The sequence below is a fragment of the Geotrypetes seraphini genome, chromosome 10 (assembly GCF_902459505.1).
Source record: "Geotrypetes seraphini chromosome 10, aGeoSer1.1, whole genome shotgun sequence".
NCBI lineage: Eukaryota > Metazoa > Chordata > Amphibia > Gymnophiona > Dermophiidae > Geotrypetes > Geotrypetes seraphini.
The window spans coordinates 96,304,886-96,329,638 of record NC_047093.1 but is presented as its reverse complement, the minus strand read 5'-3'; the positions used below and the strand labels follow the sequence as shown (position 1 = coordinate 96,329,638).

Here is a 24,753-nt window from a genome sequence, read left to right as displayed (position 1 = left end):
TGCTGTTACAGACTGCAGAAAGATCTTTAGAAGCGTACTATGGGCAAGATTCTCTAAGCTCCAATACCACAGTAAAATAATACAGTGCTCCCCTGGTCATTTGCGGTTCCAGTCATTCGCGGTATTTTCCAACTGGGCAGGAGAGGGCAGCCGGAGCGCCGGCGAGTGAAGGAAATCACTCGCAGTATGCTCCGACCGCCTCTTCCTGCACTAAAGTCGGGCTTCACCAATCGATACTGTGTTATTTGGTACATCAATGAGAGCTAAGAGCCAAATATCTTCTAATAATAATAAACTTTTACTCATTATGACAGGGGTTGCCATACAGCATACTATGAATAACTGGAAAAATTGAGATCGGCTGAATTATAATTTTTGGTGAAATTCTTTATGCCACATTTTAAAAAAGGAGCATGTGTTAGCCATACAGCAGGGGCATTTTAAGAAATTTAAGGATGTTTGGGAGCCATTAACAAAATTTTGTAATGAATGAGTATTACTTTTTCCCTTTGGATATACACGTCCAAGTTGGGGGTGGGGATACTATGTTTTTACATGAGTTTGAATACAATTCTTGGTTATATTGGGGGAAGGGATATTTGATATGAATTAGATTTTGATAGAATATTAAGTGATGTTAAAGTGTAAAATGTTGGTGCGTCTTATACAGCGAAGATACAAATTTTTTAACCCCCATCGTACCTTTTTACATTCCTCTTATAGCCTGGTGGTCTAGTCATTCAGGAAGCAACGTCGGCCCAGGCAGGAGCGCAGAAAGCTCGCTCTGCCTGCTGATACACCAATGGACCACCAGGCTAAAAGTGGTATGTAAAATGGTACGCCTGGGGGTGGAACAATTTTTAAAAAGATACTACGATGGGGGGAACATTTAAAAAGGTATGACTTGGGGGGGTGTTTTATAGGTGACAAGCACTCTTTGAGAACTCCAGCACTGTGTTAGAGAGGAGCTTCAGGTGATATGCTGCTTGTGTTAGAGAACTACAAGAACTCCTAAGTTATATAGGAGCTATATGTGTGACATGCTGTGCATTTGCTTTGTTTGAGAATTGTTAGAAAGGAAATTCAGTTATATCCTACATATGTTATTGCTGCACCAGTATAGCAGGTTGTGTATTTCTGGCAGAGATTTAATTTTTTATAGCCTGGGGGAGACAGGCAAGAGGAGCAGTTAAATGAGTAGTCTGTAGTTCACAGCTCTGAAATGTGCATGACACCCTGGGATCCCTGCGACCTATTTCCCAGTCATTCAGCGAGAGCGCTTCCTATGCTAGATAACAGTCTCCTCCAAGGAAATTCACATAAGCCACTCCAATCCAAAAAGACAAGGCTGCACCTTCCTTCTCATTCTGTCCTGTACTTACAACTCTCTCTTTCTCTTCCCCTCTTTCACTGCTATAGGATTCTTAGATAGTTGTCATGCACAACAAAACTGCTTCCTAATTGGCAGGTGACAGGGGGGTGTTTTAAAAAGGTACCGTGCAGAGCCTGGCAAGGAGTGTGGGGTTGGGTGCAGAGCCTGGCAGGGAAAACTTGGTTCAAAATGGTTTTTTTCTTGTTTTCCTCCTCTAAATCTAGGGTGCATCTTATGGTCAGGTGCGTCTTATGGAGCAAAAAATATGGTTATTTATAGCCCCATATGGATGCGCTAAAATAAATGGGAGAGTGTGTGTGTGATACAGTGTCTTAAGGTTCTAATGTGAAAGAGCATTACATAAAATTGGAGCTAAGTAAGAGATGACATATTGTTTACATGATTTCAAAATGGACAGTGTTTGAAGGTGACAAAACCAACAGGAAATCAAATTAGGAATGAATTGGGGAGTGATATTTGTCTGTTTAGTCTGGGGAATCTTAGTACTATTCATTCTGAACTAATATGCCAGAATCACCAATTTACTATATCCAACATTCCAGTGACCTTCAACAATCCATCCCCTATCCACTTATAGAACCTGCATTAAAAGTATGACAAAGGAAGGTGGCATCTTATAGACTAACATTTGGTATTTCTTGCTATACTTATATTTGCCACATGTGCCGTCCTTGCTGGTCTAATTCCCTGAACAGTTTTCTCTCTTCCCTCACAAATTCTGTTGCTTCCTTCCCTCTTCCTTTTCAAAGGATTTGATGTCCATTTGCATAGCTTCCTCTTTTCTTCCTAAAGTGGGTTCTACATTAACCAGGTAGTGTATTTGCCTTCTTTTGTGGATGAGGGCACTGGAGCCTTGGCTTGGCAGCTGCACAAGCTTAACATCCTAGGGAATTGCTGTACTTCTTGAAGGAGATGAGTTTTGTCTCTCTAATCATTTCTTTGTTCTCTTCTACAGTCCTCAGAGGGGTCAGGTGGTATCCAAGGCATCCATTGCAAGATTAAACAAGGCAGCTATATTTGCATAAATCAGCAAGTGCCTCCTGGTTTGAGGGGGCACATGATGTGGGGGCATAGGCAAACTCTTGAGCAGAGGTCCATGTGATCTCTCTAGATCAGGGGTGCCCAATGTGTTGATCACGATCGACTGGTAGATCGCAAAGGCAATGTAAGTCGATCGCAGAGCCCATCCCGGGCTCCGAGATAGACTCGCACTGTCTTCGCGATCTACTGGGCCAATCAGTCTTCCTCTTCCCAACTTCAATTCTGCCGTCGGAGAGGAAGTTCTGGGCCAGCCAATCACTTCCTGGCTGACCCGGAACTTCCTCTCCGATGTCAGAATTGATGTCAGGGAGAGGAATGCTGGTCGGCCCAATGTTTCTGCAGGGAGAGCTTGGAGCGGCGATGGCTTGGGGGCCTGTTCCCCGATGGCGGCGGCAGTGGTTTAGGGGAGGGCAGGGAGACAGAAAGAAAGAAGGGAAACAGAAAGAAAGAAAGGGGGGACAGGGAGACAGAAAGAAAGGGGAGGGGCAGGGAGAAAGGAAGAAAAAGTTGGGAGAGGGAATGAGGTCTGGAGGAGAGGAAGCATACAGTAGGCTGAAAGAAGGGAAGAAATATTGGATGCCAAGTCAGAAGAAGAAAGTGCAACCAGAGACTCATGAAATCACCAGACAACAAAGGTTGGAAAAATTATTTTATTTTCAATTTAGTGATCAAAATGTGTCCGTTTTGAGAATTTTATCTGCTGTCTATATTTTGCACCATGGCTCCCTTTTACTAAACCACAATAGCGTTTTTTTGCACAGGGAGTCTATGAGCATTGAGAGCAGCGCGGGGCATTCAGTGCAGCTCCCTGCGCTAAAAGCTTCTATTGCAATTTAGTAAAAAGGGAGGGGGTATATTTGTCTATTTTTGTATGGTTGTTACTGAGGTGGCATTGCAGAGTCATCTGCCTTGATCCCTTTGGAAAAAACCCGGAATATAAATGATAATTAACATTTTCTCTGCATACAGTGTGCTTTGTGTTTTTTTAAATTTTATTGTTGGTAGATAATTTTGACTTGGTCATTTTAAAAGTAGTTCACAAGCCCAAAAAGTGTGGGCACCCCTGCTCTAGATGATATTTGCTGGGCAGTGACTTGGTCATTGCTTCGTTCCTTTGTGAAGCATTACAGGTTAGACATGCTGATTAGGACCCACTCGGAGTTTGGCAAAGCCATCATTTAGGGGTGGGGGCTGTGTCTTCTCAGCCCAGTGAATTTGCTTGGGCATATCCCATTTGTTCTGGATGGTATGGACCCAGATGACAATAAAGGGGAAATTATGCTTACTTGATAATTTCTTTTAGTTGAGCCATACCTTCATGAGACCATCTCTTGGAAGACTAAGGCCTGGGGCTCTTGTGGTGCTATGCTGTTTCCCATATAGTTTGGGGAAAAAAAGGCAAGAAAATGTGCCTATGTAATGGAGTAAGTATCACAGATGTGGCACCATGGTCACCCAATGTTCACTACAGCTACAGTGGTTGATGGGGCATGGGTGTGCTTTACAAAGGGACCATCTGCTGCTTTTCCAGATGCATACTGGAGTTTTCTGAGCACCATCCCCTTATATCAGTGAATTCACTAGTAGAGATCCATTTTCTCCTTCATCAGCTGGTAGAAGGGGATAACACCCACTCGTTCAGGACAGTATGGCCCAATTAAAGGGAAGGAAATTATCAGGTAAGACAATTTCTCCTTTAACTGACTAGCTATAATAATCTCAATCTCCTTTCCCAAGTATAGTCAATTAGATACAAGTATAATTCTCAACTACCTCAAGATCAAATGAACTCTTATAAAGGATCTCAGAATTGCCATTTCAGCTACGTGAACAAACTTGATTAGCTGTGATTTTCATGGATTTCTCTGGAAAACAATATGCTGAAATTATACAAGAACTCAGATGCAATGTAAATATACATATCTGGATATTTTTTCTGAGTGGTACTCAGTGTTGCCTACTTTTTTTGAAATCACACTTTTAGATTAACCTAGATGGCCAGGGATATTCAAAAGACCTAAGTGCTGAACTTAAATAAATAGTTTGGCATCTAGGTCTGCAAAGAATAAATATTTCCTCACACAATCCTGTATTTAGACACCTAAAAAGTGGGCAGGAAAAACAGGCTTAGGGCTCAGCAGTAACTCTAAGCACCCAAACAAGGCATTTAATTTAGGCACCTCTGTTTTGAGGAATTAAGAACCGAAGGTTTAAGATTTAAATTCAGCTGAAATTTTATATAACTTTAGGTACCTAGAACTGGCATGCACAGGTCAGATGCTCGGCCTTGTCTGAAAATGGGTGACAACTCAACTTGCCCCTCTCTCAGCCACGATGCCCTACCTCCATCCTTCTTTTGAATGGAAATGGAGAGACTGCCGAGGACACATAAGTTTCTGAGATAGACAGGGAGACTCCTAGTCTGCTGAGGCTCACATTACTGAACCTACTCAGGCAGCAGAAAGGAGGCTATAGTAGTGAGCCTGCATTATTACCTTTTGACTCTTGGTAACTTTCTGTAAAAATCCCCCTTGATTGTGGTCACAACCACATACCAGATCTGCAAGCACTGAGAACCTGGTGAATTACCAACATAAATTATTCTATTTCTTTTCTGTGGTTTTACATTTGTGGGGCCCTCTCCTCGGTGCTGTTACTGAACCACCATTTAAAAAGTCCTCTAGTTTAGAAACATAGAAACATAGAAAATGATGGCAGAAAAGGGCTATAGCCCACCAAGTCTGCCCATTTCAATTATCCGCCCCCCAGAGTTCACTCCCCTAGAGATCCCACGTGAATATCCCATTTCCTCTTAAAATCTGTCACGCTGCTGGCCTCAATCACCTGCAGTGGGAGTCCATTCCAATGATCCACCACTCTCTCGGTGAAGAAGTACTTTCTGGAGTCGCTACGAAATTTCCCTCCCCTGATTTTCAGCGGATGCCCTCTGGTGGTTGAGGGTCCCATGAGACAGAAGAGATCATCTTCCGACTCGATATGTCCCGTGATGTACTTATACGTTTCAATCATGTCTCCCCGTTCTCTTCTTTCCTCAAGTGAGTACAGCCGCAACTTTTTAGTCTTTCTTCATACGTGAGATCCTTGAGCCCCAAGACCATCCTTGTCGCCATTCGTTGAACCGACTCGATTCTCAGTATGTCCTTACGGTAGTGTGGTCTCCAGAACTGAACACAGTACTCCAAGTGAGGCCTCACCATGGATCTGTATAACGGCATCATTACTTCAGGTCTCCTGCTGACAAAACCTCTGCGGATGCAACCCATCATCTGTCTTGCCCTGGAGGAAGCCTTCTCCACTTGATTGGCAGCCTTCATATTCTCACTAATAATCACCCCTAGATCGCGTTCTGCAGTGGTCTTAACCAATGTTTCTCCATTCAGTACATAAGTTCTACGCGGATTACTCTTGCCCAGGTGCATTATCTTGCATTTTTTAGCATTGAAGTCTAGCTGCCAAGTAATTGACCATCTTTCCAGCAGCAGTAGATCATGTGTCATATTGTCAGGTAATACACTTTTGCCTACTATGTTGCAAAGTTTGGCGTCGTCAGCGAACAGTGCTACCCTTCCTTTAAGTCCTTTGGTCATATCTCTTATGAATAAATTGAATAGAATTAGGCCCAGGACTGAGCCCTGCGGCACCCCACTGATCAAGTCCGACGCCTCGGATGGGGTACCGTTCACCACCACCCTCTGAAGTCTACCGCTCAGCCAATCCCCAATCCATGTAGTTAGAGTGTCTCCCAACCCCATCGTTTTCAACTTGTTCAATAGCCTTCTGTGTGGGACGCTATCAAATGCTTTACTGAAATCCAAATATACCACATCCAGTGATTCTCCGGCATCCAGTTGTCTAGTAACCCAGTCAAAAAAGCTAATCAGATTAGATTGGCATGATCTACCCTGGGTAAACCCGTGTTGGTGGGGGTCACGTAGGTTATCCTCATTTAGGATTGTGTCAAGATTCCGTTTGATCAGAGTTTCCATGAGTTTGTGAATATGCACCAGAAGTAGGCTATCTTCTTCCACCATCTTCTGCACCAAGCCTCATTAGTGGGTTCCTAAGCTACATTTACTACATGCTAGAATCTTACAGTAAACTTGGACCTAGACAGTGGTCTAAAAAAAATTAAGGGAGTCCTATAGCAGGTATGTAATTTGCTCTTAAGTAACACAAGCCAAAAAGGCAACACTTATTTGAATGTCTATGCTCATTGCAATAACTGTACAGGACACCACATTTCTTCCTTTCTATGCTTTTATACCTGCAAATTTATGCAAAAATGTAATACGGGGGATACATCACCCCCCCTTCCCCCAGCTAGTTGGTATCTAGAGTGGATATTCTTCTTGCCCAGCTGATGCAGTATGTCTCCTTTCAAAATCCAGAGTGTTCCATGAACACAAACAAGAATTATTCCCTTTCTTAAAATTGCAAACACCTTCAAGGATGACAAAAGCACCTGGATTTTCTGCAGTACCACAAGGAAAGAAATACCACCAGAAATTCCTCAAAACAACCAAAAACAAAGAGCCACGCATAATGCAATTCGATGCCAAAATAGAAATTTCCTCAGGTATCAGGACCTCCCAGTCCAAATGAATGAGGCCCAAATAGTGGTTAAATAGCACACCCTTTTCTAAAGCTTACACAGAGAACAGAAGATAGAATTAAATACCTTCCCTTTAAGTAAAGAATACAGAATGTACTTCACATATTAAACCAAGCAAATAGTAGCTTGTCTATAACCGCAAGAAACAATGGGACATAGTCTGCTTTTCCTTCTTTGCTCCAAGGAGAAGCTATCAACTTTGTTGCTCCAATGACATGCTGTTTAAGGGGCGAGGCTCCTCATTAGATCTTTCCTCTTTTGTTATAACTCTCACAATATTTCTAATGTAATCAAAGGTTGGCCAGATTATTTGAATGAATGCCAGCAGTACACTGGAACATGCTGAGGTGATTAAATTTGCGGAGAATACAAAGTTATTCAGAGTAGTGAGGACACAAGGATTGCGAAGACCTACAACAGACATAAACACACTCGAGGAATGGGCTGCGAAATGGCAAATGAGGTTCAATGTGGATAAGTGCAAGGTGATGCATGTCGGTAACAAAAATTTGGAAGGCACTCTATTAATAGGTGGGGACTTTAAACAAATGCATGAACCCAAATTAGATAAGGAACCTTAGGAGTGGAGTTAAGAGCAATCGGACAGGGCCAGATTTTGGTCCTTTTTGTGCCACTGGGATCTTTGTGACTTGTGGAGGAAGATCCATCCTGCTGAGAGGGTTTATACTTATTTCTCTTGGGTTCACGCTTCCTCTTCATGAATTGACCTGTGGTTGGGAGAACAGTCATTGATCTCTAATACAAGATCTTGTCAATTAGTGAGCAGTACTCTATTAGACCATTCTGTGTTATTGGTTTTGCAGGGCCTGGGAGAGGCACATCCAAAGCCTCCTTGGAGGTTCGATGATACCTTACTCCTGGAACCGGGAAATGTGGAAGAGCTATCTAAAGCTATTATAGAATACTTGGAATTTAATGATAAAGCGGATATTAAGCAGGATTATTATGGGAGACTATGAAAGCAATAGTGCGGAGAAGGTTATTGCGTTATCGGCACATAACAGGCGACTGAGATCACTGAAGGAGCGGGGGATTAGGGAGGCCCTTGAGAATCTCAAGGGGATTGGGAAGGGAGACAGCTGATGCCTCTTGAGCAGGATAAGAAACATGACTTAAAGGTACAGTTGCAGGCCTTGGAGCTAGCTGACATGACCTTGCAGTTACAGAAAACTAAGCAAATGTAATTTGAATTTGGTAATAAGCCTAGCCATCTTCTGGCCCACAAACTTAAAAATCAAGCTCTCCGCAATCATATCTCCTGTCTTAAAACTGCCAATGGGAGAGTGTTGAATTCCTCAAGAGACATTGGAAGTAGCTTCCGTGAGTAGTTTCAAGAGATTTACTGTCAGGGGAGATACACTCTCGTCAACTGAGCTAGAGACTTATTTAGCGCAGGTTCCGCTTCCTGCCATTTCTGAGGGTGAGATCCTACAGCTGTCCTTTCATATCACGCTCAGTGAGATGGAGGAGGCGATTGGAGCCCTTCCTGAAGCTATCTCCTCAGGGCTGGATGGATATACTAATAAGTTTTATAAAAGCTTCCATATCGGTCCGAGTTTTCAATTCCCAGGGGGAGGAGCCTTGCCTCCTGCAAACATGGCGATTGGTGGCGGTGTCCTTGTTACTTAAGCTGGGTAACTGCTTGTGAATCTTATAGACCAATATCCCTTCTAAATACCAATTATAAACTTTTCACAAGGATTTTGGCCCAGCGGCTGCAGGGTGTGCTGCCGAAGTTCATACATGTGAATCAAGCGGGCCTTATTTGCCAACATCAGACATTCGACAATATCAAAACGGCAGTGAATTTGATGTGGCATGCACGGCAGCAGGGAATTCCTTCACTGGTGCTTTCTCTAGACACCGAGAAGGCTTTTGATAGAGTTAGCTGGAATTTTCTATTTGGCGTTCTAGAAAAAATGGGATTTGGAAAACAATTCTTAAAACGGATTTCTTTATTATATCATGAACCCTCATTGCAATTTAAAATTAATGGTTTTCTGTCAGAGCCCTTGACATTGTTGAAGGGTACCAGACAGGGATGCCCCATGTCCCTGTTCCTATTTGCCATAGCGATGGAACCTCTGGAAAAATAATGGAAGTGTTGCTGAAAGAAAGGATAGTGTACTTCCTTGAATCTAATGGGTTACAGGATCCGAGGCAACATGGCTTTACAAAAGGTAAATCGTGCCAAACGAACCTGATTGAATTTTTTGATTGGGTGACCAGAGAGCTGGATCGAGGACATATGCTAGATGTAATTTACTTGGATTTCAGCAAAGCCTTTGATACAGTTCCTCATAGGAGGCTGTTGAACAAACTTGAAGGGCTGAAGTTAGGACCCAAAGTGGTGAACTGGGTCAGAAACTGGCTGTCGGACAGACGCCAGAGGGTGGTGGTTAATGGAAGTCGCTCGAAGGAAGGAAAGGTGACTAGTGGAGTCCCACAGGGTTCAGTGCTGGGGCCAATCCTGTTCAATATGTATGTGAGTGACATTGCTGAAGGGTTAGAAGGAAAAGTGTGCCTTTTTGCAGATGATACCAAGATTTGTAACAGAGTAAACACCGAAGAGGGAGTGGAAAATATGAAAAAGGATCTGCAAAAGTTAGAGGAATGGTCTAATGCCTGGCAACTAAAATTCAATGCAAAGAAATGCAGAGTAATGCATTTGGGGATTAATAATAGGAAGGAACCGTATATGCTGGGAGGAGAGAAGCTGATATGCACGGACGGGGAGAGGGACCTTGGGGTGATAGTGTCTGAAGATCTAAAGGCAAAAAAACAGTGTGACAAGGCAGTGGCTGCTGCCAGAAGGATTCTGGGCTGTATAAAGAGAGGCGTAGTCAGTAGAAGGAAGAAGGTGTTGATGCCCCTGTACAGGTCATTGGTGAGGCCCCACTTGGAGTATTGTGTTCAGTTTTGGAGACCGTATCTGGCGAAAGACGTAAGAAGACTTGAGGCGGTCCAGAGGAGGGCGACGAAAATGATAGGAGGCTTGCGCCAGAAGACGTATGAGGAGAGACTGGAAGCCCTGAATATGTATACCCTAGAGGAAAGGAGAGACAGGGGAGATATGATTCAGACGTTCAAATACTTAAAGGGTATTAATGTAGAACAAAATCTTTTCCAGAGAAAGGAAAATGGTAAAACCAGAGGACATAATTTGAGGTTGAGGGATGGTAGATTCAGGGGCAATGTTAGGAAATTCTACTTTACGGAGAGGATGGTGGATGCCTGGAATGCACTCCCGAGAGAGGTGGTGGAGAGTAAAACTGTGACTGAGTTCAAAGAAGCGTGGGATGAACACAGAAGATTTAGAATCAGAAAATAATATTAAATATTGAACTAGGCCAGTTACTGGGCAGACTTGTACGGTCTGTGTCTGTGTATGGCCGTTTGGTGGAGGATGGGCAGGGGAGGGCTTCAATGGCTGGGAGGGTGTAGATGGGCTGGAGTAAGTCTTAACAGAGATTTCGGCAGTTGGAACCCAAGCATAGTACCGGGTAAAGCTTTGGATTCTCGCCCAGAAATAGCTAAGAAGAAAAAAAAAAAAAATTTAAAAAAAAAAAAAAAAAAATTTAAATTGAATCAGGTTGGGCAGACTGGATGGACCATTCGGGTCTTTATCTGCCGTCATCTACTATGTTACTATGTTACTATGTTGCTTGATTCGTGCGAATCCTGATATACAGGGATTACAGGTACATGATGAGTTTTATAAGTTCTTACTTTTTACAGATAATGTGCTATTATTAGTGAGTGAAATCTTTGACCGAGTTGACACAGGTCTTATCAGCATACGGCCAGGCATCAGGTTTCCATGTGAACATGGAAAAATCGGAGATTCTCAATTTTACTTTAAGCGTGCAGCAGGTTCATGAGTTACAGTCACTGGGCGCATAAATCCATCAAATATTCAGGGGTCCAATTAACGGCAGAGCCTGCTCATTTATTTAGTGCTAATTTTCCAGCCCCGGAGAAGCAGTTGTTTCAAGAACTAGATCGCTGGGAAGGAATGATGGGTAGATGGGGAGAATTGTGGCTGTAAAAATGATGATATTACCTAAATTATCATTCATGCCTATTGCAATCTCCAGAGCATTTTTTTGTCATTTGTCTAGAAAAATGTTTGCCTATATTTGGAGTGACTCAAAAAATGCTAGATGTAATCCGCATTCATTCTGCACCTCATTATTATATATTTATATACTGTCAGTCTTCCCGATCCTCAGCGGAGACACAAGCCTCCTCGGGTATGACGAGCAATTCTATCTCAAGCAAAGCAGAAGGGAGGGATGGGAATTCCAAATATTTTTTCTTTATTATCAGGCTGCTTTGATACAAGAAGTGGCAGCATGGGAAGGCTATGTAGATTGCCCATGGATACATTTAGGGCAAGTCTTTTCCCCAGATATTTCTCTTTGGAGGTTACCATGGTCCCCTATGGCGATCCTGTGATCCTGGCTCAGAAATGAAAATCCATTTTTGAGTGTGATCCTGCAAACCTGCGCAATAAAATGTTTTCAGAGCTCAAGTTTTTTTTCCCCAGACTCCTACTTTTTTTACTAGCAGGTTTTGTGCCAGGGGAGAGGATCCTGTCTGCTTTCAATGGGTTTGGGCAGGGCTACACATAGCTGGGCAGTTTTGGCAGGAAGGGAGGATGCTATCTTTTGAGTACCTGCATGAGGAGTATGGCCTGTTCTCCAAGGATGCGTTCTCTTAACACAATTAAGGCTCTTTCTAGCTAAATATGCTTCTGGGGATCTTAGCTTGGAGGAAACTAAGTTGGAACAAGCGCTGCGGATGTGGTGGGAATCTGCCATTTATATGGGGCTCTGCATGCCCAGGAGGCTCCTGAGGATTGTTATAGGGACCGATGGGAGCAGGAGTTGGAGAGAAGGTTGGGAGACCCTGCATGGTTAACATTATATAAATGTCTCTTTTCTACTTGGTTACAAAATGTATTACCAATGGTATATGACTCCTCAACATTTGTCCCAGATTTATGACCATCATGAGAATCTATGCTGGAGGTCCTGTGGATGTTTGAGGTCTTTTCAACATATATGATGGTCGTGTCTTGTAATAAAGCCCTATTATTACAAAAACAAGGGTACTCAATTTCCGGGGTACTGACTTCACACGCATGGGAGACTTCGTCCATCAGACGCTTCAGGTTCAAGAAGTAACGGATAACGTGTGGTCAACCTTGAAATCGACCCTTCATGAGGCAACTATCCGCTACATAAAATCAGTAACTAAACAACAAAGAAAAAAGAAACCCCAATGGTTCACTGATGAGGTCTCGTACCTCGTCAAGGATAAGAAAAGAGAGTTTCTCTTGTATAAACGCACGGGGGAAAAAGAAGCAAACATTGAATACAGGACAAAGTCTGCAGCGGTCAAAACAGCAATCAGGGAGGCCAAACTTCGAATGGAAGAAACTCTAGCGAAGAACATTAAAAAAGGGGACAAATCCTTCTTCAGGTACATTAGCGACAGGAAAAAGAACGCAGACGGGATAGTACGCCTTAGAACGCCAGACGGGAATTATGTGGAAACAGATTCTGAAAAAGCCAAACTACTGAACGATTACTTCTGCTCAGTCTTTACCTGCGAGGCACCAGGGCACGGGCCACGGCTGGAAGCAAAAGAAAGCAAGGAAGACCCATTTCTGAATTTTGAGTTTACACCAGCTGATGTTTACAGAGAACTTTCAAGACTCAAGGTGAACAAAGCCATGGGACCGGACAATTTGCACCCAAGAGTGCTCAGAGAGCTGTGCGATGTTCTGGCGGAACCGTTAGCCATGCTCTTCAATCTCTCCCTAAGTACGGGGAGAGTCCCCCTGGACTGGAAAACAGCCAACGTCGTTCCTCTGCTCAAAAAGGGTTGCAGAGCAGAGGCTGCAAATTATAGACCAGTGAGTCTCACATCAATAGTGTGTAAACTCATGGAAACTCTACTTAAAGGTAAATTAGACACGATAATGGATGAAGGGAATCTAAGGGATCCCTGTCAACATGGATTCACCAGAGGCAGGTCATGCCAATCCAATCTTATAAGCTTCTTCGACTGGGTGACAGGAAAGCTAGACTCGGGAGAGTCTCTGGACATAGTGTACTTGGATTTCAGTAAAGCTTTCGACAGTGTCCCACACCGTAGACTATTAAACAAGATGAAATCAATGGGTTTGGGTGAGAAACTAACTGCATGGGTCAGTAATTGGCTGAGTTGAAGACTTCAGAGGGTGGTGGTCAACGGCACCCTCTCTGAGACATCGGAGGTGACTAGTGGAGTGCCGCAGGGCTCAGTCCTGGGACCATCCCTTTTCAACATATTCATAGGGGACTTGACCCGGGGGCTTCAGGGTAAAGTAGCACTGTTCGCCGATGATGCCAAACTGTGTAACATAGTAAGTGAAAGCAACCTCCAGGATAGTATGACACAAGATCTGATCACGTTGGAAAACTGGTCCTCGACGTGGCAGCTAGGCTTCAACGCTAAAAAATGTAAGGTCATGCATCTCGGCAGCGGAAATCCATGCAGAACATACTCCTTGAATGGAGAAACACTAGCTAGGACTTCAGAGGAACGGGACTTGGGGGTAATCATCAGTGCAGACATGAAGGCTGCCAAACAAGTAGAGAAGGCCTCATCAAAGGCAAGGCAAATGATGGGATGTATCAATAGAAGCTTCGTCAGCCGTAAACCTGAAGTCATAATGCCACTCTACAGAACCATGGTGAGACCTCATCTGGAATACTGTGTGCAATTCTGGAGGCCACACTACCGGAAAGATGTGCTTCGAGCTGAGTCGGTCCAGCGGATGGCCACTAGGATGGTCGCGGGGCTCAAAGGTCTCTCATACGAAGAAAGACTGGGCAAACTGCAGCTCTATACCCTAGAGGAGCGCAGGGAAAGGGGTGACATGATTGAGACATTTAAGTACGTCACGGGTCGTGTCGAGGTGGAAAACGATATATTCTTTCCCAGGGGACCCTTGGTCACAAGAGGGCACCCGCTCAAACTTAGAGGAGGGAAATTTAGTGGTGACACCAGGAAGTATTTCTTCACAGAAAGGGTGGTATATCACTGGAACAGACTTCCGGTGCAGGTGATAAAGGCCACCAGCGTGCTCGACTTTTAGACTAAATGGGACATCCACGTGGGATCCCTACGAGGGTCGAGTTAAGGAACTAGGTCATTAGCATTCAGACTTAATAGGGTGGGTCAATAGAGTGGGCAGACTTGATGGGCTGTAGCCCTTTTCTGCCGTCATCTTTCTATGTTTCTCTGCTAAAGGAATGCTTTCTACTTAATGTTCCCATAACGGGTTATACTGTTATAAAATTGTTTAGCCATATTTGTTTGTACTGTATTCCACCTGGCCTTAGCAAAACACTGGCGGTCCACCTCGGTTCCTGAGCGATGATATTTACTCTGTCATCTGGATTATGTACATTTAATATGTAAGCTAACGGCGCTATAGTGTCAGAGATTTGTCCCTTATCATAAAATCTGGGATAGCTATGTTGCCTGGATGTCAGGCTCCTCTCCTTTACAGCTATAAACCTGTGTGCTGTTGTTCTGTTGGTTTGGTGGGAAGAGGGGGTTAACTACTTTTAAGGCTTTATAGTTTGTTTTACAGTCTTTCGAGGGAGGGGGTGAGGGAAGTCGTGGGTGGGTTGTTGGGAAGGTGATGCTGCTTTTGTTTGGATTGTATTCTGAAAAATTTCAATAAAAAGATTTTGGAAAAAAAAAAGTGTTTGGACAAATGCCTAGAACAAAAGTCCATATTCATTTATTAGCTAAATAGACCTCAGAAGTGTACTGCTCATCTCTGGGTGGGACGTACAAAAAGTTGATCTGATTTTGGTATCTGTCCTTTATTTTCTAGTAACTCAGACAGGCCACCATTGAAGATAGAATGTTGGGCTTGATAGACTTTTGGACTCACCCAACATGGTATACCGTATATACTCGAATATATACCGACCCAAATATAAACCAAGGTAACCTTTTTTCCCCTCAAAAAAGGAGGAAAAAAGGTTGACTCAATATAAACTGGGAGAGCTCTGCACCCAGTCCCCTCACTCCCTCCCTCCCCTTCCAGTCTCTGCACCCAGCCCCACCCCCTCCCTGCCAGGTTCTGTACCCTATCCCCCCTCCCTCCCGATGACTTGCAGGCCTCCGCCAGGCCTGCCGTGAGACCTGGTGGTCCAGCGGTGGCCAGGACAGGAGGGATCCCTCCCGCCTCCTGACCAAGCCAATTCTAAGAATTTCTACCTCCCTCTCGCCTCCCCTTAATATTCCTGGTGGTCCAGCAGTAAATCACAGCAGAAGCAACTTTCCTTCACTCATGGCAGCCAATCAGTTAGCGGCTCTACACGGGCAGGACTGAAGGAAAGTTGCTCCTGCTGTGAGTCACTGCTGGACCATCAGGGATACTAAAGGTACACGGGGGAAGCGGGAGGGATCCTTAGAATCTTAGAATCGGCTGGGATAGGAGGCGGGAGGGATCCTTCCTGTTCTAGCCACCACTAGACCACCAGATCTCACGGCAGGCCCAGCAGAGGCCTGCAACAAGTTCGAGAAGGGGGTGGTTCAGTGCTGACCTGAATATAAATCGAAACCCCCATTTTTGGGCCAAAAATCTCAGTTTATATTCGAGTATATACGGTATATTATATTCCTATGAGACAGGAATGCAATTCATAAAACAACATGAAAGGATAGTAGGATAGGGTCAAAGAGCATATAAATTGATGGACAGACAAGACAATGGATATGGATTGGATTACTACTACGCGCCTTTCCAAATTCAAACTGAAGGCAAGTTCAGAGCTTGCAATATGAGTTTCATACCCTAATAAAGAATTATGAAGGATATATGCAAGATCAGAAACAGAATTTAACACTACCTTCCCCAATTCACAGTTCACTGCCCTAACCACTAGGCTTTGCCACAAGACTATACAAATAGACAGATATGTAGAGGTATAAATGATGCACAAAGCTGGATATAATGATAAAGCTGTGTGAATAGACAAAAGAAGCCAATTAGGAGTTCTAAGCTCATACCTTAATAAAGTTCTCCAGGAGGTAGTTGGCAGTGACCCAACCAAACACCCCTTCCTCTTGACCAGAGAGAATTTTTGCTCCACGGAAATCAAAAGGGTATGTCTTCAAGGTGGAGCTCACAGCTTCAAGGACAGCATTTGAGGTAGTAGCATTTTCCTCACTATGAGGGATGGACAACAAAACCAAATTAAACATTCAAATACAAACAGAATAATGCCATAAATTTTATAAACCTAGGGCTTAGACAAAGCTCTCAATTGAGTGTTAACATGATACTGGTAATGCAGAGAACAGCTGCAGAGTCTGCAGGGCATGTACTTGAACAAAAATGGTAAAGCTTACTTCAGCAGTCGCATGCCAGCGGTGGCACCCAGGTAGATAGGGGTGATGGAGTGTTTATCCTCTGGAACATCCTTTTGAGCCTGGTTGAGACAATTTACAAGGCTCTTACCAGCATCTGGGGGATTGTTTGCATAGCCAGAGATTCCAGGACCTATATAAAGGAGGGGGATTCTTTAGCATGCTATTCTAGTTTTATTCAAATGCAAGGCATTGGTAACTGAATAGACTGCTATCAAGCTATTTAAACTTGTTTAAGCATGCTTGTGTTTGTACATCTGAAGAGGTATACAGAAGAGATGAAATTGAAAAGACCATTTATAATAGGAAGGATAAAAGACAAATGCAGACAATTCATAATAAGACTGGGTAACTGTGTAACCTGTACGAGAAATTATTTTTTAACTATGTAAAGTTTAAAATCAGTCAAGCCTTATGAAGATTAAGTTCACAAACTTGATAGAATGGCTTCCTTTACTCAACGTATGTCTTTAATTCCTGCATATAAATACAGTAAAACCTTGGATTGCAAGTAACTTGGTTTGCAAGCGTTTTGCAAGACAAGCAAAACATTTTATTAAATTTTAACTTGATATATAAGCAATGTCTTGCAATACAAGTACATACAGTATACACATATCACAACTGAGCCGATGGTTCTTCTCTCTCTGCCGCTGCAGGAGTGTAGTGACTGTTCTAAATGAGCATGGTCTTGAAATACAAGTACATAGAGTATTTTGTATTAAAGTTTTTGGGTTGTGGAATGAATCATCTGAGTTTCCATTATTTCCTATGGGGAAATTTGCTTTGATATATGAGTGCTTTGGATTACAAGCATGCTTCTGTAACAAATTATGCTCGTAAACCAAGGTTTGACTGTACTTGTTTTTACCATTTTCAATCTCAAGAGAGAAACATTTTACAAAAGCAATATGTCCAACCAATTATCACTTTACCTGCCTCAAACTGCCCAGACCTTATCAGACTGGAGGACCTTACCAGGAAGAGGAGTGGCCTAGTGGTTAGAACTGCTACCTGAGCACCCCATATTGCTCCCTATGACCATAGGCAAGTTGCTTAATCCTTCATTGTTCCAGGTACTGCAGGTAGATTGTGAGTCCACCAGGATAGAGGGAAAATGCTTGGAGAACCAGAATGTAAAATCTGCCTTGATGGTATTGCAAAGAGCAGTATATATAAGTACCTATATCTTTGATCCATGTATCAAAGATATAGGTGTATCTTGTAGTATACGTAGGACATGGAGAAAACCATATTATATTTTTATTCTGATATGTATTATTTTCAAGGAAACACACTCTTGTGAGCAAAGCAAGTGCAAATCTCTAAGGCTACCATTTCCAAAGTTAATTGCCAAATTTATTTTCAACAACTGCTGCAAAGCTCTTCCAGAGGCTGTTATAGGGGAAAGTGCCCTCCAGGGATTCAAGACAAGATTAGACAAGTTCCTGCTGAACCAGAACTTACGTAGGTAAGGCTAGACTCAATTAGAACACTGGTCTTTTACCTAAGGGCCGCCACGTGAGCGGACTGCTGGGCACAATGGACCACCAGTCTGACCCAGCAGCGGCAATTCTTATGTTCTTATATTCATGGGTAAGAGTACCCAAGGATTCTGCATGAGCATAGGAATGGGCAGCCCAAAGATCATCATTTCATTTCTTGTGTTATTTTTTTATTTAGTTCCTTAAGACAGGTCATTTTACAACATGTCATACATGGGACTTGTTGTAAAATAGCATATCTTAGCAGTAGCTCAAACTGATAACCTTCTTCCCTTAATGTTGTTAGTCTTCACTTTTGTTTAGGGACCAATGCCATTGTGTGCGCACTTTGTTTTTAGGAAGTGTGTGCGCTCTTTTGGAAGAATGCACACTCAACACACTCATGCCCCATACATAAGGTGACCATACGTTCCGTTTTCAACAGGATCATCCTGTTATTGGATCGACTGTCCCACTGTCCTGACCCACTGCTTCGGGACGACGAAATGTCCCGTTTTCAGGGACAGCGTCCCGAAGCTGTGCACGGGGACAACGGACTGGCAATCACATCCCCTCCCTGCCACGCTAAAGCCTACCTCCCTCCCTCCAGCGCCAATTCAACCCTCCCCCCCCCCAGTCCGCCACAGCCACTGCTTCTTGACGCACAGAAACCTTCTTCCTGACATCAATTCTGTTGTCGGAGAGGAAATTATGGGCCAGCCTAGCAGCGATTGACTGGCCCAGAACTTCCTCTCCGACGTCAGAATTGACGTTGGGAAGAAGGCTTCCAGGCGGCAAGAAGCAGTGGCTGCGACGGACCTGGGGGGTTGAATCAGCGCAGCAGGGTGGGAGGCAGGCTTTAGTGTGGCAGGGAGGGAGGGAGGTAGGCAGGCAGGCTTTGGCACAGCAGGCAGGTAGGCTAAGGGGGAGGGGGTGGGACAAAGACTGGAAGACAGTGAGGGGGACATAGGAAGGAGGCATTGAGGGCACTAAGGACATGGGAATAGGCACTAAGGACATAGGAAGGAGGCACTGAGGGCACTAAGGACATAGAAAGGAGACACTGGGGGCACTACGGACATGGGAAGGGGCACTAAGGACATAGGAAGGAGGCACTGGGGGCACTAAGGATGTGGGAAGTGGCACTAAGGACATAGGAAGGAAGGAGGGAGGGAATAGAAAGGGACAATTGTTGGGCCTGAGTGCAGAAAGAAAGAAAGGATGCACAGTCAGAAGGAAATGCAACCAGAGACTCATGAAATCACCAGACAGCAAAGGTAGGAAAAATGATTTTATTTTCAATTTAGTGATCAAAATGTGTCCGTTTTGAGAATTTGTATCTGCTGTCTATATTTTGCACTATGGCCCCCTTTTACTAAACCGCAATAGCGGTTTTTAGTGCAGGGAGCCTATGAGCATCGGGAATAACACGGGGCATTCAACACAGCTCCCTGCGCTAAAAAACGCCATTGCGATTTAGTAAAAGGGGAGGGGGTATATTTGTCTATTTTTATATAGTTGTTACTGAGGTGACATTGCATATTTTAAAGTCATCTGCCTTGACCTCTTTGAAAAAAAACCCTGAATATAAATGATAATTAACATTTTCTCTACGTACAATGTGCTTTGTGGTTTTTAAAATTTTATTGTTGGTAGATCATTTTGACTTAGTCATTTTAAAAGTAGCTCGCAATCCAAAAAAGTGTGGGAACCTCTGTGGTGGACAATGGGATTTAGGGAGGGAAGGAACAGAAAGGGAGAGAAGTTGGACACAAGGGATGGTGTAGAGGGGGGAGGATAGAGATACTGGATAGGAGGGTAGTTGGGAGGAGAATGGGAGGGCTGGTGAACCCTGGGATGGTGGGGATGGAGGGAGAGATGCTGGATGAAAGGGTGGTTAAGAAAAGGAGAAATGGTGGATCTGGGATGGTGGGGTCCATCGCTGCAGCTGCGGGTTTAGAGACAAAGAAAGGAAAGATGCCAGACCTATTTCCATATTGTCTTCCTGTCATTTACTTCAGGGAGTGCTACCTTATTCTCCGGTGCTTGCCTTTCCTGGATCCAGCTTCTTATGTCGGGCGATTGGAACTCTAAGAGACTGCGAGAATCTGCAGAAGGATCTCAACCAGCTGGAGACGTGGGCGAAAAAGTGGCAGATGAATTTTAACTTAGACAAATGTAAGGTGATGCATTTGGGAAAGAAAAACAAAGAGCATGAATATAGAATGTTGGGGGTGACTTTAACCAAATGTGAACAAGAAAAGGATCTGGGGGTAGTGATTGATAGAACCCTTAAACCTTCGGCTCAATGTGCGGTGGCGGCAAAAAAGGCAAACAGGATGTTGGGTATGATTAAGAAGGGGATCACGAGTAGATCGGAAGAAGTTATAATGCCACTTTATAGAGCTATGGTTAGACCACACTTAGAATACTGTGTCCAACACTGGTCTCCATACCTTAAGAAGGATATAGCTCTGCTGGAGAGGGTGCAGAGGCGAGCCACGAAACTAGTCAAAGGTATGGAGAATTTGAGCTACAGAGAACGCCTCAAGAAACTGGGACTGTTCACCCTTGAGAAGAGAAGAGAAGACTGCGAGGAGATATGATAGAGACTTTTAAAATATTAAAAGGTTTCGATAAAATAGATCAGGAACCAGCATTACTAACATTTTCAGATGTGACATGGACAAGAGGTCATAGCCTGAAACTGAGCGGCAGCAGGTTCAGGACTAACATCGGAAAGTTTTGTTTCGTACAACGAGTGGTGGGCACTTGGAATGCTCTCCCGGAAGAGGTTGTGATGGAGACTACTGTTCTGGGTTTCAAACGCAAGTTGGATGCATACCTTCTTGCTAATCATATTGAGGGATATGGGAAAACCGGGTCTCCATAAAGGAGTATCTAAATGGGCCTCCGCGTGTGCGGATCGCCGGACTAGATGGACCTAGGTCTGATCCGGAGAAGGCATTTCTTATGTTCTTATGGCTTCTGTGCTTCAGGTAGAAGTACTTTCACAATGGGTCTTCCTCTTATCTGTTTGTTCCATGTCTGCTGCTCTCCTCGCACGCTGCTCTGCTTAGCCTTGCTTAAGGAGTTAAGGGTTGGCTCCAGAGTGAGCTGCTTCCTGATTGGCTGAGGTTTCTCCTGAGCTACAAGCCTGTTCAAACTGGTTTGGTGTGTGTTTAATGTCCTGACTAGTGCTGCATGATTTAGGGAAAAAAATTGATTCGATTCAGCCTATTGAATCGATTTTTCAATTCGATTTTCCTGCCCAATTGGGTGTTTTGTTTTGTTTTCCAAACATCCTGGTGGGTTTATTTTATAGCCTCTTTACTCCTTTTATAGCCTCCTCACCCCTTTTGCCCTCTCTTACCCACACTGGCGCTGTAGTGTAAACAAAAAACAAAACAAAAAAGACACTTCCTCTCTCTTTTAGGTCCTAGTTCACAACAAACAGATAGTTCACAATAAACAGATAAGAGGAAGACCCACTGTGAAAGTACTTCTACCTGAAGCACAGAAGCCAGTAAGAAGCTGGATCCAGGAAAGGCAAGCACCGGAGAATAAGGTAGCACTCCCTGAAGTAAATGACAGGAAGACAATATGGAAATAGGCTCAGACAATGATATTCCAGTTAATGCTGAGGAAGCTGTGGACTGGGATGGTAACTGCCCAGATAATGGTCTTTCCGATACAATGATGGAAATTTAAAATGGTGAAAGTTTGAAAAGGGCTTCTTGAACAGAGAAGTAAAAGGACTTAAAAGTTGTGTTCCAAAGAAAAGTGTTTCAGCTGTGGAATAGAGTTTGCTAATGAGTAGTGACTGTGGTGGCAGGAAGAATAAAGCTGCAAGACAAATGGAATTTTCTAGCAGTGTGGCAATGTGGAGAGTGCCACAAGCCATAACCAATGTTTTTGAAACATGGGTGGGATTTGTTACAACTGAATCAATTAGGGTGGCTAGAATCCCACACCAGTAGGCTGCAATAATCAGTGGTGCATAGTAGTGCTTTCAGGTTAAGTCACAGGACCTAGAAAGTAAACGCTCTATGAATTGTCAGTAGATTAGTTTAAAATAAGAGCTGCTTAGAAGGGCAAATGAAGGAAAAGTGCTTATTACCTGTTTCTGCCAGATGTGCTGGCCTGGACTTGGTAAATAAATGTCAGAGCCAAAGAATAATTGGAGGAAATTCAGAGTGGCAAGAGAAGTAAAAGAGAGTTTATGTGCCACATACTGCCATGAATACTGTTCCTTTGAAAGGGAAACCAGAACCAGTAATGGCTGAAAGGTGGAAGGAACTGTTTGCACCATAAAAAGTTTTACTTTTTTGTCTTAAAGAAAAGCAGAGAATCAGAGTAAAAGACTCAAAGCTGTTTATTTTGACGCTGTTTATTTTGAGCAGTGTGCTGATATTATTTTGAACTGTGGCAAGTAAGTATCTTGAGTGCTAATAAAACACTGTTATTTGAATTAAAGAAGTGTTTTGAATTTTAACTTCCAATCCAGCTATTACTTAATTCTCTGCCAACTCTAAAATCTGCTCAGGCAGGCTTATGCACTGGTCAAGTCAGGCTGGTCTGTCTAGGCCAGGCCTAACAACCAGTCACAGTGCCCACCTGGGTTGTAGTGTTCATCACACAGTTTGGTTTGATATAACAGATAAAGTGGGGGGCAGCCATACAAAACTAAAAGTCTTGGATTTCACACGTGCGGACTTTAGTAAAATGAGGCAGTACCTAAAGAAAGAGTTGATAGGATGGGAAAATATAAGAAGTGCAAAACAGTGGTACAAGTTGAAAGGAACAATAAAATTGGCCAATAAACAAAAGCAAGAGAAAATATAGGCAAAAAAGTTGGCATTTATGAAATACAAAAAAACTCAAAAAGAGAAGCACAGAACAGAATACCGGATGAAATTGAAAGAAGCCAAGAGAGAGTTAATAATAATAATAATAATTTTATTTCTTATATACCGCTGTACCGTAAGGTTCTAAGCGGTTTACAGTATAAACAAGAGAGAGTTACGTCTGACAAAAGCTCAAGCAGAAGAGCAAATGGCTAGAAACATAAAAAAGGATAAAAAAAATTTCAGCTATAATAGTGAAAGGAGGAAGACAAAAATGGAATTGTGAGACTGAAAGAAGCTTCAAACTGCTATGTGGAGACTGATGAGGAATAAGCTAACTTGTTAAATAAGTACTTCTGTTCTGTGTTCACAGAAGAAAATCCTGGAAAAGGACCTCGATTGGCTGGCAAAATCACACATGAAAATAGAATGGATACTGCACCATTCACACAAGTGTTTATGAACAACTTGAAAAACTGAAGGTGAACAAAGCCAAGGGACTGGACGGCAACCATCCCAGGATATTGAGGAAGCTCAGAGAGGTTCTGGTCGGTCCTTTAAAAGATTTGTTCAATAACTTCTTAGAGATGGGAGAGGTTCTGTAGGATTACAAAAGTGGTTGCAAAGATGAAGCGGGAAATTACATGCCGGTATGCCTCACTTCGGTTGTTGGAAAAATAATGGAAGTAACGATGAAGAAAAGGATAATGAATTTCCTGGAATCCAATGGGTTACACGATCCAAGGCAACATGGCTTTACTAAAGGTAAATCGTGTCAAACAAACCTGATTGAATTCTTTGACTGGGCAACCAGAGAATTGAAATGAGGTTGAGAGATGTAATTTATTTAGATTTCAGCAAAGCCTTTGACACATTTCCTCATAGGAAGCTCTTGAATAAACTTGATAGGCAGAATTTAGGACCCAAAGTGGTGAACTGGATTAGAAACTGGTTGACGGCAGAAGCCAGAGGGTGGTGGTTTTCAGTTCAAAGATTTTTATTGGTTTTAATAAAAATACATTTATGTAATACAATATAAATGTTAACAAGGCAAGATACAGACAAGTTGTACAAAGCAAAGAATCATAAAATATTATCTATGCAATATAACAAGCTGACTGCCTATCTAAAAAGAGAGTGTCAGCACAACCTGCAACCATAACCATATACAATATCCAAAGCACAGAGGAACACCAAGTTATACCCCCATATAAATATGAATAGCGAGCTATGATATAATGCATAAGTTCTGTTGTAGATATCTATATCCTAGAACAATAACTGAATGCCATCAGTCTGTATTGCAATAAGATTTGACCGGACTCCAGATTTTGATAAATGAGCTCATAGACTTGTGCCTTTCCGCTACGACACTTTCATATTTTACTGTAAGGCATAATGTATTCCACCAATTAATATAGACCTTAGATAGGTCTTTCCAACAATGTAAGATATTTTTAAGAGTGGAATAGAGCGAGCTAAAATGCCGCGCGCACTAGACGCTACTGCCTCCTCTTGAGCAGGCAATAATTTTTCAGCTAGCACACACTAATCCGGTGCGTGCGCTAAAAATGCTAGCGCACCTTCATAAAAGGAGCCCTTAGTGAGCTGAATTTGAATAAGACCCTCCATAATTTTTACAAAAAAGGAAATGGATGCAATTGGTCTGTAGTTAGATGGTAATGAAATGGATTCTTTGATGTTTTTAATTATTGGCTTAATAATTATAATACAGTGGTACCTTGGATTACGAGCATAATCCATTCCAGGAGCATTCTCGTAATCCAAAATGCTCGTTTATCAAAGCGAGTTTCCCCATAGGAAATAATGGAAATTCGCTTTGATACGTTCCCACCCCCCGAGGCCAGCTGCGCTGCTCTATTCCCTCCA

General features: G+C 43.0%; 1 protein-coding gene across 1 annotated transcript in view; it reads right to left on the bottom strand.

Moving 5' to 3' along the window:
- ENTPD2 (ectonucleoside triphosphate diphosphohydrolase 2) overlaps positions 1-24,753 on the bottom strand; it is a 169,638-nt gene that overhangs the window by 62,885 nt on the left and 82,000 nt on the right. Inside the window, exons 3-4 of the mRNA XM_033959937.1 lie at positions 16,515-16,665; positions 16,173-16,332 (exon numbers count right to left, since the gene is read on the bottom strand). Coding sequence (XP_033815828.1) covers positions 16,173-16,332; positions 16,515-16,665 — 311 coding nt within the window. The remainder of the gene's footprint in view (positions 1-16,172; positions 16,333-16,514; positions 16,666-24,753) is intronic.